This window comes from Hirundo rustica, chromosome 9 (assembly GCF_015227805.2).
Source record: "Hirundo rustica isolate bHirRus1 chromosome 9, bHirRus1.pri.v3, whole genome shotgun sequence".
NCBI classification, from domain to species: domain Eukaryota; kingdom Metazoa; phylum Chordata; class Aves; order Passeriformes; family Hirundinidae; genus Hirundo; species Hirundo rustica.
The window spans coordinates 20,736,694-20,754,426 of NC_053458.1; the positions used below are offsets into that span (position 1 = coordinate 20,736,694).

Here is a 17,733-nt window from a genome sequence, read left to right on the forward strand (position 1 = left end):
CTGCTCTCCAAGTACACCACTGCCAGTGGCATTGCTGTGACACGAAGAGCTACACTCTCTGCATGTGGAAAGAAGGCATCCTTTCCAATTCAAGTCTAAAGCAAGACAACACTCCTCCAACACTCCCAAACCACTCCCCTTGCAGCACCTGCACACAGCCAATCCAGCCTGGCCCAGAGACAGACAAAGACACCGCGCTTGGAGCGCCACGAGGCAGAGGAACCCCACAGCTGTCACAGGCAGCAGGGCTGGTCCGTCCGCATGTGCCACTGCAGGGACTTGGCTCAGTGTGTACAGTCTCTTGCACTTTGCTGTACAGCCCACCATCTGTCTAGTAATTAGGAAAACAACCCTTTTCTTCCAACTGCAGTGAAACTCTGCCCCTCTTCTTAACAAAAGGCCCTATGGAACCTCGATGCCTGACATGCTTCCAGTTCAAGTGGGAAGAAAAAAAAATTACTGATTTCTATCTTCTATCCTTTTGTACCACCTCGGGGACCAGGAGGCTGCAAACAAAGCAAGAACTGCTTTTGGGGATTGAAAATCCCTGAAGCTGATTTTTCCTGCCCCTTTGATCATTCCTGGCTTTCCCATACAAAGAACTTGTCCACGCACGTGATACCTACACTAACACTGCCACAGAGATTCCACAGAATGAATGGAAAGGCCAAAACAACACCACAGCCCACACAGGAAAACAAAAGCTGAGAGGAACTAGGAGGCATCTTTTTTACTTTGCTGGGTTACCTGGCTTACGGGAAAGAAGAAAACTGTCCTTCCTAACGGCTCCTGCCAGTAATTTCCACAACCCACCAAATTCCATGGCTCAAATAGAGAACAAATTTCTTACTCTTCCAGAAATCCTCTGCCTCATTTCATCTGGTTACCTACTGGCATTGCAAAGCGCCAAATTTTGTCAACAAAATACAACGGCACTGCTGCCTGCATAAATACATTTAACACCTCTTAACATGCAAAACACGCAAACGGACGATAAACGCAGCTTCTGAGCGTTCACAATGCAGCCAGTGTCCCACTGCCCAGCGCTGGCAGCTGCAGTCGGTCATATTCAGTAACCAGGTAGTTGCCAGGAGCAAGCACAATTCCTGCACGGGACTTGCTAGTCATTAGTTTTAGATACTGTTTTGTAGCTCGGAGAAATCTACAAGGGAGGAATGCGTGCGCCTCTCGTATAAGCGACAGAAGTAGAGGGCGTTCAGTAGGGAACGAGAAAGCACAGCAGAACGAGGAGACGGGGTTTTCGCGTCTTTCAGGAGCCCCGAAAGGCTGGTACGGGGCGGGCGGTCACAGCAGCACAACAGGACAAGCCGCGCTCCCTCCCTGTGTCGGCGGCACTTCGGTGCTGTAGGCAGAGGACGAAGCGGCGCTTCCCCGGCGTGCCCGGCACTGCGGAGGGACCCTCCGGCGACTCGGGCGGGACGCTGCCCCGTCCCCGCAGCCAAGCGCGGCTGCGGCGAGGCGCCGGGCTCAGCCGGGCTCGGGGTTCGGACGGCAGCAGCGCGGACAGCACCTCCGCCCGCGCGTTACCAGGCTGAAGCCGAAATAACACGGGAAAATTAAGGCTACTCCAGCGGGCAGGCAGCAGCCACAGCCAGGCCGGCGGCCGGGCGGCTCCCGCTCGGTCCGGGGCGGCGGGTCCCGTCCCGCTGCCCGCCCCCCCCCCGCGGGGCAGGCGGCGCCGGCGGTGCGCCCGCGGGGCGGCGGGGCGGGGAGCGCGGCGGCGGGGGGGCGGGCGCGGCGGCGGCGCTAGGGCCGCGCGTTGCGCGGGCCCGGAGGTGGGGTAGCTGCCGCCGCCCCTCTCGCCGGCAGTCGCGGCGAGGTCGGTCCGAAGTGAAGAGGCGCTGCCGCCGCCGCCGCCCCCCGAAGTTTGGCCCGCGCCGCCGGAGCCCTCCGCGCCGCGGCCCCCGGCCAGGGAGGCGCTCCGCTCGCCCCGCGCCCCATGCCGCGGACGCCGGCGCCCCGCGCGGGGCCGCCCCCGCCCTGAGCGGCGGTGGCGGGCGGGGAGCCCCGGCGGGCAGGACCCGCCCGCCGCCCCGCCGAGCGCCGGAGGAGTGCGGCCGCCCGCCCGCGCGCCGCCCGCGCCCCGCCAAACTTCGACGCCGACAAGTGCCCGGGGTCAGCCGCGGCAGCGCCCAGCTCCCCCGCCCCGCCACCCGCCGGAAACTTTCTTGGAGAAGAGCATCCCCGCCCGCCTCACGCCCGCCCCGCGGCCCTTCATGCCGCCGCCGAGGGAGCCCCAGCGCGTCCCAGCGCCGCGGCGGCTCCGCGCCGCTCCGCGGTGAGGCTCGGGCGGCCCGAGCCCGCAGGGTGAGTACAGCCCGCCCGCCGCTCCGGGGCGGGATGGTGGCGCGGGGGGCCGGCGCGGCGCCGGGGGGCCGGTGCGGGGGGTCGCCCCGCCGGGCTCGGGCCGCCGACCGCGGGCGGATCGGCGCGGGCCGCGCGCCCCCTGCCGCCCGCGCGGAGCGGAGCGCGGCGGGGCCGGGCCGGGGCGGTACCTGCGCCGCGCCTCCTCCGCCGGAGCTCGGAACCGGAGCTTGGACCGGGCCGGGCAGCGCCGCGCCGAGCTTTGAAGGGGCGCGGGCGGTGGAAGAGCCCTGAGGGAGCGCGAGCCCTGAGGGAGGGGCGCGTCCGTGGCGCCGGCGCCCGCCCCGCGGCGCGGATTCACCCGCGGGCGCCGAGGGAGAGCGGCGCTCCCGGTGGGCAGAGGCGCGGGCGGCGGCGCAGGGCATCGCCCCGCCGGCGAGGAGCAGCGGGCAGGTCACTGGTACCCAGCCTGGAAGCAGTTCCTCCCTTGCGTCGGAAATTGCAGGCGGCTTTTCTAAACATTCACACGCACACAGAGCCCCCAAAGAAAACCCCTCATGGCGGTGAGCAGCGCAGATCAGCCAAACGCGATAAAACAGACGCTTTTCTACTCTCAAAGTTAGTGCATGTGCGGTTTTCGTCTCTGATTGGTATACTTTTATTGTTCTTCAATCAACTTTTCAATATTCCGGATCTGATGTGGTAGGAGCCAGCATTACTTCTACAGAAATGTTAGCGGAGACAGTGAGTGGTACAAGCGGTGGAGATGCTTTTAAAGAGGGAATAAGTCGCTGTCTTGCCTAAGGACAATGCGGTTGAGGATGAGAAGCTGTGGCCTGGGGAGCCGGTCAAAGGGAAGAAAACCACAGCAGAACTTCCCTTGGCTTGTTTTTTGTTGTGGTGGTGGTAGTTTGTTTGGGTGGGGTTTTTTTTGTTTGTTTGTTTTTTTGTGGTTTTCATGTGGAAAAAATAAAGGTTGATTTTTGGTGTATTTCTAGACCTTAAAAGGATGATTATCAGAGAGTTTTGAGCAGTTAGTAGTGATACTGTCATGGAGTTATATACTTTGTGTCAACCCTCAACCCTTTGACACTGATAAGCAGCACCAACTTTCTAGCAATTCGTGTTAAATACAGTAATAGCACAGAAAAAAAAAATCTGCAACTGGTAAGCATTCATTTTTGAGGCTAAGTACTTTCAGTTATAAAGTCATCAGCTCACACCATAACTAGAAAGCTTTGTAGCTTTATACCCTGGCTACCGTGTGAGGGGCATGCATCACCTTATTGAGCATGAAGAATCATTGAAAAAAAAAGCCAAAAACAAAGCCTGTAACTGCCTCAAATGCTAACTTAAGTTCCCAGAGGAAAAACTTGCAGAACAGATTGATGCTAGTTTCAGAGATATTTAAGGCAATAAGCTACAATTATAAAGATGCAAGAGGGGGGGGGAAAAAAAAAAAAAAAAAAAAAAAGGCAGCTGGGTGGCAGCCATGTACTCAGGCTCTAAAATTTAAATAGCTGAAATGCTTTTTACTCCATATTCTGACAGCTGATGATACCTGGCAAGTAATGGCAGTGGTAGTATGATGTGTCAGTCAGCAAAGAATAATGTGTGAAAACCAAAAGTATTTCAAGTATAGTGCCAAATCACAGTTCTTCGGTAGCTGTATTTTATTTTCTCTAGCCAATAGGTATTGACATTTTAAATTTCTCCTGAGGCAAAGAAATCTTTTCTGCTAAATAGTTAAATAAGCTGGATAAGAATAGAACCCAAACTTTGATTGGAACAGCATTTGGGGCCAAAGACACCAAAGTAGTTGCTTAAGTATACAGCAGTTCATACAAGTATTGACGAAAATAATGTGTATTAGATTGCTAAATACAGGTTCCCTTCTTTGAATATATAAATAATTTTGCCTTTATAAAAGGGGGTGGTTGGTATATGTACAAGGTTCTCAAGTTGCCTAGGTGTAGCACAGTACAAAACACGAGGTTAGTAAATGTAAGTTGCATGAGGGTTAGTTCTGTTTTCTAGCACACATTATTTCCTATATTCTAACCTGGCCTTTAATAATTACCAACTGGAGTGGACGCATAGGAGCTTTTTACTTGGGCTTGATTGGATACATTCATCGACTTAAGCTGTTCAGGATACAAACTTGAAACATGTTTCCTTTGCAAAAATCTGTTCTGCAGCTGCCGCTGCTGGGAGGTGACAGCCGGCGCTCCTTGCCTTGCCTGGTTATTTCAGCCAGTTCTCCAGAGGCAGTGTAGTATCTGGTGCTGGCTCTCGTTCCTGCCCGTGCATGGTGGCGGGGTGCGCTCGAATGCGCGGTCAGTGTGGGACTTGGTCACTCTTTATTTTATTACCTCCTTCGCGCTCCTGTGGCTTGCCAAAGAGAGAGGCCCAAGAGCCCACCCCTATGGATTGCGCAGTGATTTCCCAACAGGGAGCTCATGCAAGACATCCAGCCGCTGTGGGTTGTGAAGAGGGAGTTATTTGGGGAGGGGGGTGGATTTTCACAGTGGTGGAGGGAGGCAAAGAAGGGGTGTTTGCTAACAACCTCTAATGAGAGCTGCAGTTCTTCCTTGGCACTGATTCTGCCAAGATGCGTTTTATCTGTTCTGTAAAGGGGGTGTCTCCTCCATCTGCAGAATTAACAGGCTGGGTGAGGTGTGACTTCCCCACCTGGAAAGGGATGCATGTGCACAGAGCCTCCTCACAGCTGATTTCAGGCTGGGGGTCATCTGCGTGCCGTTCTTCTCAACCGGCTGTGACATATTGGTGGCCAGAACGACCGGCACTTCACAGACGGAGCAGCGCTCCGGGGAAAGGCAGAGAGCAGATGTGGCCTTTGCACTGGTGCCTCCCAGGTGCTTCCCAGTGTATTCCAGAGTGCAGAGGCTGTGGCACGTGGGAATGTTCAGGGCCGCAGCGCCTTTGCCCCACGCAGAAGACGCCGGGAGCGGTGTGCTCCGGAGGGTTTGCGTACATTACCTCAAGTCCTCCCGGCCATTTGCCGTTCCCTTGCCCGCTGCCAGCAAGGACGCTGATCCCTCTTTGTCCCAACACCCGGGGTGTGCGACTAGCAGGGCAGGGCGGAGGGAATCAGGGCATCAGACAATTCTGTTTGTTTCCTGGTTTGTTTGATTACCTTTTTCTAAGGTCAAATGCACAGGCATTGCTGGGGACAAAAACCCCAGTTGTGTGTTGCCCACAGCTAGAGGCCTATCACTGCACATCTGATACAGCTGTAAACTTCAGAAATGTTACTCTAAAGGGATTTTTTTACAAAATAATTCAAATAGCTATGTCCTTAGCAATAGGGCACAGAAATGTAAAATGCGTATCGCGAGTGACTCTGCAGGAACAAACATAAGCAAGACAAGTCGTATAGCTCCATCAGAAAAAACCCTGGCAGCGCTCAGCACTTGATCCTTAATGTGCTTTGGTCAATATCTTTCTCTATATCAATGGAAGCTCATTAAAAGAAGATATTGCAGACTAACTGAGCCATGCCATACTAGTTCTTGCCAAAGCTTGACATTTTTAATACATTAATAATATGTCTGTAATGTAATGGAAAACTATTAATCAGAACTGGTTATATGCCAGAAATTTAAGCTATAATTGGTTGCTTCTTGTCAGGAGTGTCTGTTGTACATGGCTACAGCTGCCTAATGCTCAGATGTCTTGCACTCCTCTGCACTTTTTTCTTGTCAGTGCTCTAAATTCAATCAATGTTATAGTCTATAATTCTGTGTAATGACCATCATTATGACTGGCTTACTTTAATGAGAATTCGTTATTTGGGAAGTATTTTAGCACAGTGTGTTAAGGTAGTGGCTTGCTTCGCATTATTTAGTCCTAAGCAGTTAGTTCTGTTTATTAGTGGATCTGAGTCTCAGCAGTTATAAAAGGTAACAGGTAACTGAAGAGCTAGAAAGGAAGATATTAAAGCAAACAAACTTCTTTTGCTTGAATATAAAAGCTTGCAGTCTAAAGATAATTAAACTCAGTAACTTCTTATTTCTACACAGAAAAAAAATGTTTATTTAATTACTTACTGTTTATTCCGGCTACAACCAAGCCATCTCCAGTAAAGAGTATTTGGTTTGCCATAAATTTAAAATAATTTGGGGCCTTTTTTAGCAAGGACTTGTTTCCTATTTTCATAGTGACTGTTCTGAACTAGGGGGTCTTGTGGATGCATTTTTTTCCCCTTCAAAATAGTAAATATATTGGAAAGGAAACAGAGGGGAAGAAGTGTCTTTAGAGGACAGGGAAAGTGTTCTTTTACTTACCAAATTCCAAAATAACATGCAAACGCTTCTGTGGTAAAAAGAATGTAAGGTTGCTACAAACCAAACAGTACTACCCAGCATGCTTCTTAAAGAGATTTAAATTTAATCTGGTCTTAGATATTTCTGCTTTTGTGTCAAATTTAGATTTGAAGCTTAAATATGTTTAAATGAATTGAGAATTGTTACTGCAGGAAAATTCAGATTATTTTCTGCGTATTCCGATAAATTACATGAGAGTTGTATGGTAACACTTGATAAAATGAATATAACGGAAAATTGCATTTACGTCCATACAGCAATTATTGTAAATTACTTTGCTATGGAAACACAATTCAACCATCTGTTGGCATTTCATGGTGTCTGTAGTTTAGCTCAGTTTAAGATGAAGCATTATTTAAATATAGGGAGGCTGTTTGCAAATAGCTTTGAAGATAAGTTTTGAAAGAGCGTATTCCCAGTGTGACACAGTAAGGAGCTTCCCAGGTCACACACCTCTTCCCGTGGCTGTGGGCTGCGGGAGGGTTCACGACACTGGCATAATTTAAAGCTGGGCAGCAAAGCAGGCTGCAGGAGGTGGTGACGTACGGTTGTTTCTCCACATCTGTACAAGGGGTCTGCCTAGATTTTAGCATCCAGACAAAGGAAGCGTGGAAGTGCTGCAGCGGCTGTCTGAAATCTCCTCCTGCTGACAGCCCAGCGCCCTGGCTCCCCAACCCCGGGTGGCACAGGCTGACACAAATGCGCTGGAATTCCTTGCCCTGGTTTTCCTTGTCCTCCTTCAGTAGCGCACTTACTCTGTCTTGGCGTTTTCCTCATAGAAATTTTGGATTTTTACCTGTGTTATTTAGGAAATATATATTTGGAGTTGCTGTGATAACATTCTAGCATTTTATACCTGTAATTATATGAGATTCAGGTGCTACAAAGCAAGGGAATTTCTAGTTGCTTACCGAAAAGGGGAAAGGGCATATATCTGCTGTGAAATGCTGAGTACTCAGGTACAGCTACCTTCAAACCTAAGAAAATAAAGGGGGAAAAGCATCCTTATAATAAGCTACTAAATAAGCCATTATCTTTATCAGTAGATTGTCATCAGTGTGGTCAGTAAATCACAGTTCAAAGGAAAAAAAGGGACTAAAGCTCTTGCAATGCTTATGAGAAATGTCAAGGAAATCGAATTGTACTTGCCATCTCTTTGTTATTCTTATAATAATAATATAAAAGAAATATGTAAGGCTTTTGGAGCTCCGTGAGGTCCTCTTGCCAAGAAACTACCAGCTCCTGCTATCCCATCTCTGTGTCACTTTAATGAGAGAACCTTCCTGCTGCTGCCCCGCAGTGCAGGGCTGCCTGCTCCCCCGCCTGCCTGCACCATCTGGGCCATGGCTGAGTTCAGTAGTTTGCTCTCCAGTTTTGCTAGGGTGATAATGCAGTTCTGGAAGCAGGAACCTCTAACTCACCTGCAACATTATAAATCTGTCTTTGTTAGAGTACAGTTAAATCCTTCATGTCAAAATACTTTTCACTGTGAATGATTTTGGTAGTTTCTTCATTCCAGCACAGAACCTACAGTAAAGGTTATACATATTGTACCAATTTGCTCTATATTGCATCAAACCTCCAAAATGTCAACATATCGTATATTTTGTAATGCATTGATTCTTGGACAATAACTCTAATTTTTATTGTTTCTAAAAGGGTGCTGGTGCCAGAAGAAAAGGATGATTGATGGGGAACAGAGACCAGCCTATAGACACTCACCCTCTTCCTTCGGATACTGATTTATCAGTGTGTCCAGGCATCCCCTGCGAGCCCTGAACACGGAGGATCACTCAGGGTTATCGGCAGTGTAGCCGAAGACCTGCAACTTCACAAATTATTACCTGCTGTTGGACATCTTTTACAAGAAGCCCTGACAGATAAGTTATAAGATGAAGGACAAGCACTGCAAGGCTGTGAAAGGCTGTCATCAGGGCCTGGGTGGCTTCTACCAAAGTCTTTAACATAGCGAAACAAACGTCCTATCCGTTTGAGTTGGAACCTATTTTATAAATATATAAATGTATATGTACATATAATCTCTAGACTGCACATACGCCAGCACTGAGCACCCTTACGAAGCTGACATAAAAGGATTTAGAAATGTATTTGTCAAGATTCCTGTCACTTCACGCCCTCTGGGTTACTGTGTCCTCCGTGATGCAGCACTACCCTTCTGTGTGGGGACACTACGACGTGTGTAAGACTCAGATTTACACGGAAGAAGGAAAAGTATGGGATTACATGGCCTGCCAGCCAGAAGCCAGAGACATGATCAAATACGTAAAAGTGACTCTGGATCCCCCAGACATAACATGTGGAGATCCTCCTGAGACTTTCTGTGCAATGGTAAGGCAAGCTTTTCATTTTGCATAATTAGTGGGGATGTATTTGTATTAGATGGCTTCAAAATACAAGCCCTAGAGCACACAGGAAATTACCCAATAAAACCTGCATCATATTCCAAATGTGAAAGGTTCTGCTGTACAAAACTCCAAGCTGTACGTTAAGCTGAGCAATGAGCGATCCTCTTAAGCAGAGCATAACTTGACTTTATCTGAATTCACTGTCTCTCTACAGTAACTTTTAATACATGAAAAGAAACCAGCGTAAAGCTCCTATTGCGCTAACCCATAACTGGGGTGGCCTTTGCCTGATCAAGAAAGACTTGAATGAACCAATTCCACTAAAATCAGTTTAAAGCATCATAACATGTCATAATTAAGCATAATTTCCAAACAGTGAGACCACTTGACCACTGAACTCAAATTGCTAAGGCTTGAATAATGGTGGTGGGAGTTGGGCTGTTTCCCAGCTACCCAAGAAGCTGCAGCGGGTGTGTATGGACAGTGCAGCTAAAAACACCTCCAAGCTCTAGCAACTACTCACACTTTCTTCCTAGCTGAAACTGTAGCCGTTCAAGCAAACTGAGACCAAAGCTCCTTATTTTACACAGTCCTAAAATAGACTGGTTTGGAAATTTTTGGCTTGGTAAGTAAATGCACAGGTATAAGAAACCAGGCAGACACTATATATGTATATACACAGATATATATATATGTATGTATGTATATCAATAGTTTACAGATGTGCTGCTCCCAAGTGTTTGGTAGATCACACTGTGAGAAGTTGTTTCAGTTAGAGGAGATCTTTAACTTTTAGATAATTTCTTTGTCCTCACACCGACAGAGGGATTTATTTTCTTTGCCATTGAATATTTCTGTTAAAGAGTGGAAGATATTGAGTTTCTTGACTAGAAAATACGAGTTTGGGTTACAAGACATGCACACTTACATCTGTTAGTACAGCATTTGGAAACATGCACCACATTACCTACATTACTTAGATTTGAAAAAACCAATGAGTTCTGGTAAGTGAGGTTATCACAACTGAGAAAAGTCTACAAGATACTTATTTGTCTGTGTACAAATCATCATTGCTGGGTGACAGCATCCCCGCAGGAAGGAAATTTTCTTCTAAATGCCTTGTGGTATCATATTCCACCACTGCTGTTCTGTAAGGAGTTCAGATCCAACCACACATACATTTAAGGCATTATTTGCACGCTTGCAGCTGCTTCCCACGTACATTATGGTAATAACCACGTGATAAATTGCAGAGCTACATGAATAAATTACATTCACTATGAACCTCTGACTGCACCACTTGCTCTCTGCCCACTAATCCATCTCTGCTGACATGTCTTTGACACTCTAAACATCCAAGCAGCTTCAAGCAGCCACTGTTTAAAAACAACTGAAAGGCATGTGCCCTACATAATATTGTCTTACTGGTTTTTTTCTTAATCTTGAAATACATTTTTCCCTCTGAATAGTAATAGCTGTGATTTAGCACTCAATAATATTTAGTAACTCATCATGTAATGCAAAACGTTGTTCTTTTAATGAAAAAAACCAAAACAACTAAACCTGCGCAGTAAAACTTATTTCTTCCTTTTAGTGCAGATCAGCATTGTAGCAGTTCCTATCTTAAGTAATTCTGTAAGTTTCTGAAGGCCTTTGTTATCGGTATGCACTCTAGTTAGAACAACAATTTTAAACAAAAAACAATCAGGTGAACAGAAGACATTTTGATTAAATCCAGGTGTTAAAAATGATGCCAGAACTCCCCTTGAAAATTTTCATTTGACCACACCAGTGCTGTGATATGGGATGAAAGTTTGCTTGGGAGTGACCTGAGATTAGAGCCATAGCCCACTTGCAGCTTAAGCGTGTGAGATGCAGAAGGCCACCAGAATCCTCACACGAGAAGCAGAGAAAGGGGAGTAACTGGGGAAGAGTTAGAGAGAGCAGGCAGAATGAGAATGTGTATTTAGCTACACAAGTGTAGAGTGACTGACTCTTACATGATAAACTGGGATTTGTTTCCAGGATAGATGTAGATTGTACATACACACTATATTTAGATATGCACTGGTAATGGCTTGGCTTCTTGAAACATAAGGAAAATGACAGAAATATTTAGTGTTCCTAAGGTACTGCCCATGGCTCACAGCAGAGCATTCTCATCCCTAAAAATGCTTCATGTCTATCTGTACTATAGCAACCCGTAGGAATTAGATATTTCCTTCAAAATGAGGTTTTATGTATTTTGTGGGACTGAGCCTTTGGCATTTTTGAGATCTTTTATTTTCGTGGTAACTCTTGGTTTTAGAAAACGAATTAAGAAGATAGCACTGACATACTTGGAGAAAGTGGGCAGTGGAAAAAAAAGAGTTCTTTCGTGTTAGGCGTGTTCTTGTGCTAAAAAATCCCAAATTTGAAGTGACAAAGATGCAAAGGTTTCTTTTCAGCATGGTGAAGTGCCAAACTGGCTTACACATATGCTTGGTTTTCTTGTTGTAAGTACTGGCTATGTGCCTGCTAAACCTGTACCACTGTTTTGTTATTGAAATCAGGTTAACACCGACTTGGAGAAGAGCAGGGTCTTTTCAGCTATTCCAATAATAAGCAAGAGTACCAAGCAGCCAAGTCTGCTTCTGCAGGATGACAAGGAAGTTGAAGCAGCCTCCTGTTCTATTTTGATGTCGGTTCCTTGATCGGGCTTAGTAATTTTCTGTTCCCCAAATGGACTAAGGTACTAGCTGTTGAGTCTGTGTCAGCCTTCGGTGTAATATAGATCAGATCCTTGAAACAGACCAAACTGAGAATTTCATTCAAGTCCTGCTGGGAGATTATGGTAGAATCTAAGGCAGTCTGTGAGGGTAGCTGATAATACTCTGCAATAACACACAATGCAGCCGTGCATTGCAATGTGTGCAGCATACAATACAGAGGAGATGGGTGGTTAAATTGGCCCCCTACTTGTTTCTGCTTATTCCCCATGGTATTAAATGTTCTTATGAGTCCGTGATGAATTTGTACTCAAGGAGCTTGTTTAATTGACAGACTGAATAACAGGGCTTTGCATATGTAAATTTGTTGCAAAATATAACAGCCCTAGTTGGCAGCTAAAGCCAGCATTTGGCAGCTCACCACTTGCAGGTACCTTTGTGGTGTCCCCCCAGAACAGCATTTGTAGGTATTATGGGGAGCATGCAACAGAAAAACTATCCCACAGTTGCTTTTAGGCATCTATTCTGAGAATAACATTATAGTTTCTGGTGACATTCAATATTGACAGCTCATGAGATTATTCTGAAACCTCAAACCCCTGGAGTCCTACAATTATGATGTGAGATTCTCAGCTTTCATTTAAAACATCATCTTTATTTCCTTAGTCCTTCTGGTTGCAGGGAAGAGTTTGAAAATGAAACCAAGGGGCCCAAAAAGCAGAAGCCAAATAAATAGCCTTCCAAATTATTATTTGTTTAAAATCTCATCAGATTTAAAGTAATTCAGGATTTCTACAGCTTGGAAAGGATTTTTGCTCTAGAGGAGATATGCGTAAAAGAAACTTATAAACAAATAAGTGGTTAAGAGCAGTGAACACTTACAATTTCTAGATGTGAAGTTGCATGTATCTGTAAAGAAGATGTGACAGCATCCTTCCAGAATAAACAGCGCTCCTCCTGCCTGTGGGATAACCAGCACTGCGGGGAAGAGTTCACTGGTCACCTCTGGCTTCCCTGTCCATTTTAAAGCAATCTCTAGTATCTCAGAGTGAGGTACATATGCTGGCAGAAGGTGCATGACTGCTTTCTGTGGTATTCCTTCGAGGAAATTTGGACATCTTTTGTCAGTCACAGATTTGGACTGAACAGCCTCAGTGCTTGAGCCAGCGTGACCCCTTCCTGCAGGTCTGTAATTTATGAACTTTGAGCATTTGGCATTGCTAAGAGTGTGTCTGGCACCATATGCCTGTGTGTAGTTAGCCTGGGAGGAGAGAGAAGAGAGGAGAGGAAAGAGGAAAAGAGAAGGAAACTATTCGCATTTTCAGGTTTGACCTGCAGGTTTCACTGTTCAGAGACACTAAGCAAATTTTGAAGGACCTGGTGGTGCTACTTCTTGTGGCCTGTGGCATTTCAGTGCAAAACAAATCTGCTTGAAATCCCCGGGAGTTACTGTCAGTCAGTGAAATCTACTTCCCTCTTTGTAAAAACAATTCCACAATACCCTGTCCAGTCGTAAAGAGAGACAAATCTGACTTCCCATGACCATCACTATCTTTTGCTCTACCAGAACAGTGTGTAGCTTCCAGCTTTCCTTCTAAAACACGTGCCAGCTGTATCCCCGGTACAAGCGTCAGGAACCTGATGATGCTGCTCACAGCTCAGGGACCCTGTCACCAGTCCCACCTGCCCTGCACATGGACTGGCCCCCCTAAAGGCTGAAATCCAGCCTTTAGTATGGGGTTTGCATTCAAACCTGAGCCAGGATTACAATGCCAATTTACCCTGAATTTGACCAGGAGACTCCTAGTGGCTATTGCTCTAATTTGCAAACTAGAGACAGATTTATGTTACCGACCTGCGTTTGCAGCTCAAATGGCAAGATGAAAATATAATTTGCTGTTTGTGTTTAGACCTAGATGTCATAATAGCATCCCAACGGCTAAAAAATGATGAAATTATCATCAGTTATGGTTGCCTGCAGCTAATTTCCTTCGTAGGTTAAATAGAAGCTTGAAAAGGAGCCTGCAGATGGGAGTCCTGTGCATTTGTACAATTTATAGAGCAAAAATGCTGATGACAGTAGAAATTTGAGCCCTTGAGTGCTACTCCGTATTTCATAACCAATCAAAACTAAATTAAGAAACAAAGATTATTAAAAAGTATTCCGCACATGTAATTCTGGCATAATATTATGAGGTGGGCATTAAATTCTTCCCTCTGAGAGTTTCAGCATCATTAATATAGCATTTCTTTAATTACAAGTAGGCTCACATTCCTTAAAAAGGGGGAAATACTGTGTAGCATAGATAGTGATACTAGTATTATGTTTACTGAAATAATTAAATGAACAGTTACTTTTCTGAGTAATGGATAAATCACAATGTGAAACAAAAATTCTTTTTGAAAGCATTTTTGGCATTCATACATACTTTCTCGAAACATTTTAAAACAGTGTTGTGCAATATCATTAAAAGATGCTGATAAGAAAAAAGTTTTCCTTTATGGGCTAAATTTGAATAATAATGAAGGATTCTAAAATCTATCTGTAGGGTCTTACTAGATAGCATGGGTTAGAATGGGAGCAGGAAGTTAAAGAGGAAGCTATTGCTACTGTCTCGTTTAAAGGGGATTTTCATAGTTGTATGTTTTGAAAGTACGTACGGCTCCAAGTTACTGCAGACTTTATTTACAACATCTGCATTCACCTAATTTGAACTCTTTGAGCACGTATAAATATTACAACTGTCACATTTTCATTGTAGGAGAGCACCTTTGCCTTCAGGGAGCGGGGTTTTTATTTTGGTAAATAAAATTTGCCTCCTCCTAAGCTACTGAATATTTCATTACGTTTCTAATACTTCAAGACCTGTGAGCTTCAGCCCCTTCCCGTTGTCCCCAACAGGGCAGGACAGCTCAGCCCCCACTGCTGAGGCTGTTCCCACCCCAGCCCCACTGAGCCCCCCAGCAGCCAGGGGGACAGGAGGGATGTGAGTGGCACTGACTGTCCCTGGCTGTCCCCCCAGGGACAACGAGGGGCACTGACTGCCCCTGGCTGTGCCCCAGGGATGTGAGGGGCACTGACTGTCCCTGGCTGTGCCCCAGGGATGTGAGGGGCACTGACTGCCCCTGGCTGTGCCCCAGGGACAACGAGGGGCACTGACTGCCCCTGGCTGTGCCCCAGGGATGTGAGGGGCACTGACTGCCCCTGGCTGTGCCCCAGCTCCCTCTCACTGGGCAGTGCCACATGCCAGCCTACCTGTGTGTCTGGCAGTGCCTGCTGCATACTCTGCAAAGGCTCCTTGGTCCTCGTGGGAAAGGATTCCTTGGTTTCCTACAGGATTTTTAAAAATGGATATACTTAATGACAGCAATAGTTTGGAAAAATCTGTTTTCTTCCAACTGGAAGCAATCTAAAAATTAATAATTGCTCATAAATCAAAACTGAGGAGTGGCAGTAAAACAGATTTGCATTTTATTCATTATCACACATCAAGATTCTCCAGTAAATTGTTAACAACACTTTGTCCAGTTGCCTTTTTTTTTATTCCTCAGTTACACTTTGGGTACTGGAATATTTTCAAGCCTTAAAACAAAAGCACGCCCACAAAGTACTTCAGTTTTTAAAAATATTTGAGGGTAAAACAGGGTTCCTAAACAAAATCAACAGTTTCTATGTATTTTCAGTTGCAGTTTTAAAGCACATGTCACTAGTATGTGTAGAAGAGCATCCTTTTAAGGTGATTTGTATTTTGTAAATATACTTTGTAAAAGCAGCTGTTAAGCATTTCCTAGCATTGCCTTTATTCCATTTGCTACTTGCCCTTCTAGTTTGGTTTGTTTTCCCCCTGAAGTTAGCTGGGAATAGTAGGCATTTTTAGACAATTACTTTACTAACAATTGATCTTAAAAAGCAAGGAACTGTGGCGGTGGAGATTGTGGCTCTCTGGGTGAGGTTCTTAAAAATACCTGAGCTGGTGCCTCCCCGCTCCTCCCTGGCCCCTCCAAAAGCACCAAGGTGGGTACATGGGGGGAGATACCCAAGTACTCTGTGGGAACTTGGAGTTTCGGCCTTTTGTGGGTATGGAACCAGCAACACCAATTTTACAAAGAAATAAATATCTTCCACTGTAAAATAAATGCCGAGACACCCACGGTGAATGTGAATGGCTTGCTGTCAATGCAGTTGGACCAGAAACATCCCCTCAGCAGCACCTTTAGTGAAGTAAAATAATATTGCTTTATAAATAAAATATATACTAGACCTATCGTAATTTGAACTGCTGCTGGTGAGGCAGAGGTGATCTCGAGCCCGTGGCACACCGCAGGGAGACTCCTGACGAGATTTGCTGGGGTGCAGGGAGGCAGTGCAGTGCAGCAGCACATCCCAACTGGTGCTCCCTGGCTGGGCAGGACAGCACAGCCCTCCCGGGCTGCCAGGAGGCAGAGCTCAGTGACCCCATTTCTTCTCTGCTAGAAAGCCTGAACCGAGAATTTTTTCCAGGATGGTAAATCCTCCTTTCAGCAGAGTGACCTTTGCTTCCCAACCTGCTGGTGTCAGGCAGGCAGCCTGGAGGAGCGGAGCTGCAGCATCTCCCCCTCAGTTTGCTTTCGCACATTTTGGTCAGGGGCACGATGCCCTGCTCCCAAGGGAGCTGTGCAGTGTCAGCCTTTCCAGGCTGAGGACACTGTACAAGGAGCATGATACTATATTTCTTCCCACTGTCAAGTGGGACAAGTCTCAGAATGTGAGTTTTGGATTCATTTGGCAGAACTGAGCAGAGGTAGTTTTAGACTGTTCAGGTTTGTCCAAATTATCTGGATACACATATTTTTTCCATCTTCACTTAGTACCTGTACTTTTCTGAACCCCCAAGTTTGATGTCTCTCTCTTGCAGAGCTTGTACTGTGTAAAAGCTAAGAGTCACTGCAAACCAAATGCAAGTTCCTGAGGCACTTCCATATATTAAAATTTCCATTTGTAAGCATCTCGTTGAAACAAAGCCAAGTGAACTCAGCTGAGAATTCTACAAGCCTAGTGTACATCAGGACAACTGTTCTGGTTACTGGGCTCCTCAGAGTCTTTCGAGAAGGCAGAAATCAGTAAGTTGACTCTCAAGTAATGATTTTAACATTTAGACATTTATGTTACTTATAAAGCATCTGGTCCTAATACAACCCAGATCACCTTCATTTAAAAAAAGAAAAAAATGTTCAAACTGAGACAATAATCTGCACTTCCATCCCTTCTGCTCTATGCTGGGAAGCAGAGAGGGGAAAAATACAGACAGGCATTAACAATCCCTCTTGACAAAGTATGAAAATTACCCATCTCATTATGTGAGGATGAAAACCTGTCATTTACTTTTAAAGAGTCTAGAAAGGGCTGAATCTGCGAGAGCTGGTCAATTTTAGTGTAAGTACCACTGCCACCTTTTTTTTTTTTCTCTTAAAAAGCTGATACTGTTTTGCCAAAACTGCCATTTTCAATACATAAAATGACATGTCTACCCAAGAGTAGCCAAAACTGGGTGAGAGATCTGTTAATCCAAATATTTCTTGACTTGTTTCAAGGCCTATAAGTACTGTCTGAATATGAAAATAAAAAATAATCCCAGATACTCTTAAGGCCATTGACCGATGAGATGCAGATCCCTGTGTACACTGGAACGCTAATCACCCTAGCTAAAAAATAGGGGTAGCTCTGTACCCGTTTTATTTGTAGAAACAATCACTTGTACACATTTCAGGTATAGAAATTCGTCTTTTCACAGGTCACTTGTGGTGACATCATCTTGATCTACAAGTACAAATATAGCTAAGGACACAAAAATTCTTGGCATTGAGCTGACTTGCCAACGTGCATAAGTGATTTCGTGTAGCTTTGATGTTTGCTGTGTTGTATTTTCTGGAAAATGGTTTTATTTCTTATCTTCTAGTTCTTTAGGCAGATTGTTTATATGGAATTTTGGAATAAAAAAACAGGGAGGA

General features: G+C 45.6%; 1 protein-coding gene across 1 annotated transcript in view; it reads left to right on the forward strand.

Annotated features, from left to right (window-relative positions):
- The first annotated feature begins 2,276 nt into the window (after window positions 1-2,276).
- Window positions 2,277-17,733, forward strand: part of NTNG1 (netrin G1) — a 150,476-nt gene continuing 135,019 nt past the window's right edge. Inside the window, exons 1-2 of the mRNA XM_040073099.1 lie at window positions 2,277-2,328; window positions 8,331-9,020. Coding sequence (XP_039929033.1) covers window positions 8,775-9,020 — 246 coding nt within the window. The 5' untranslated portion in view covers window positions 2,277-2,328; window positions 8,331-8,774. The remainder of the gene's footprint in view (window positions 2,329-8,330; window positions 9,021-17,733) is intronic.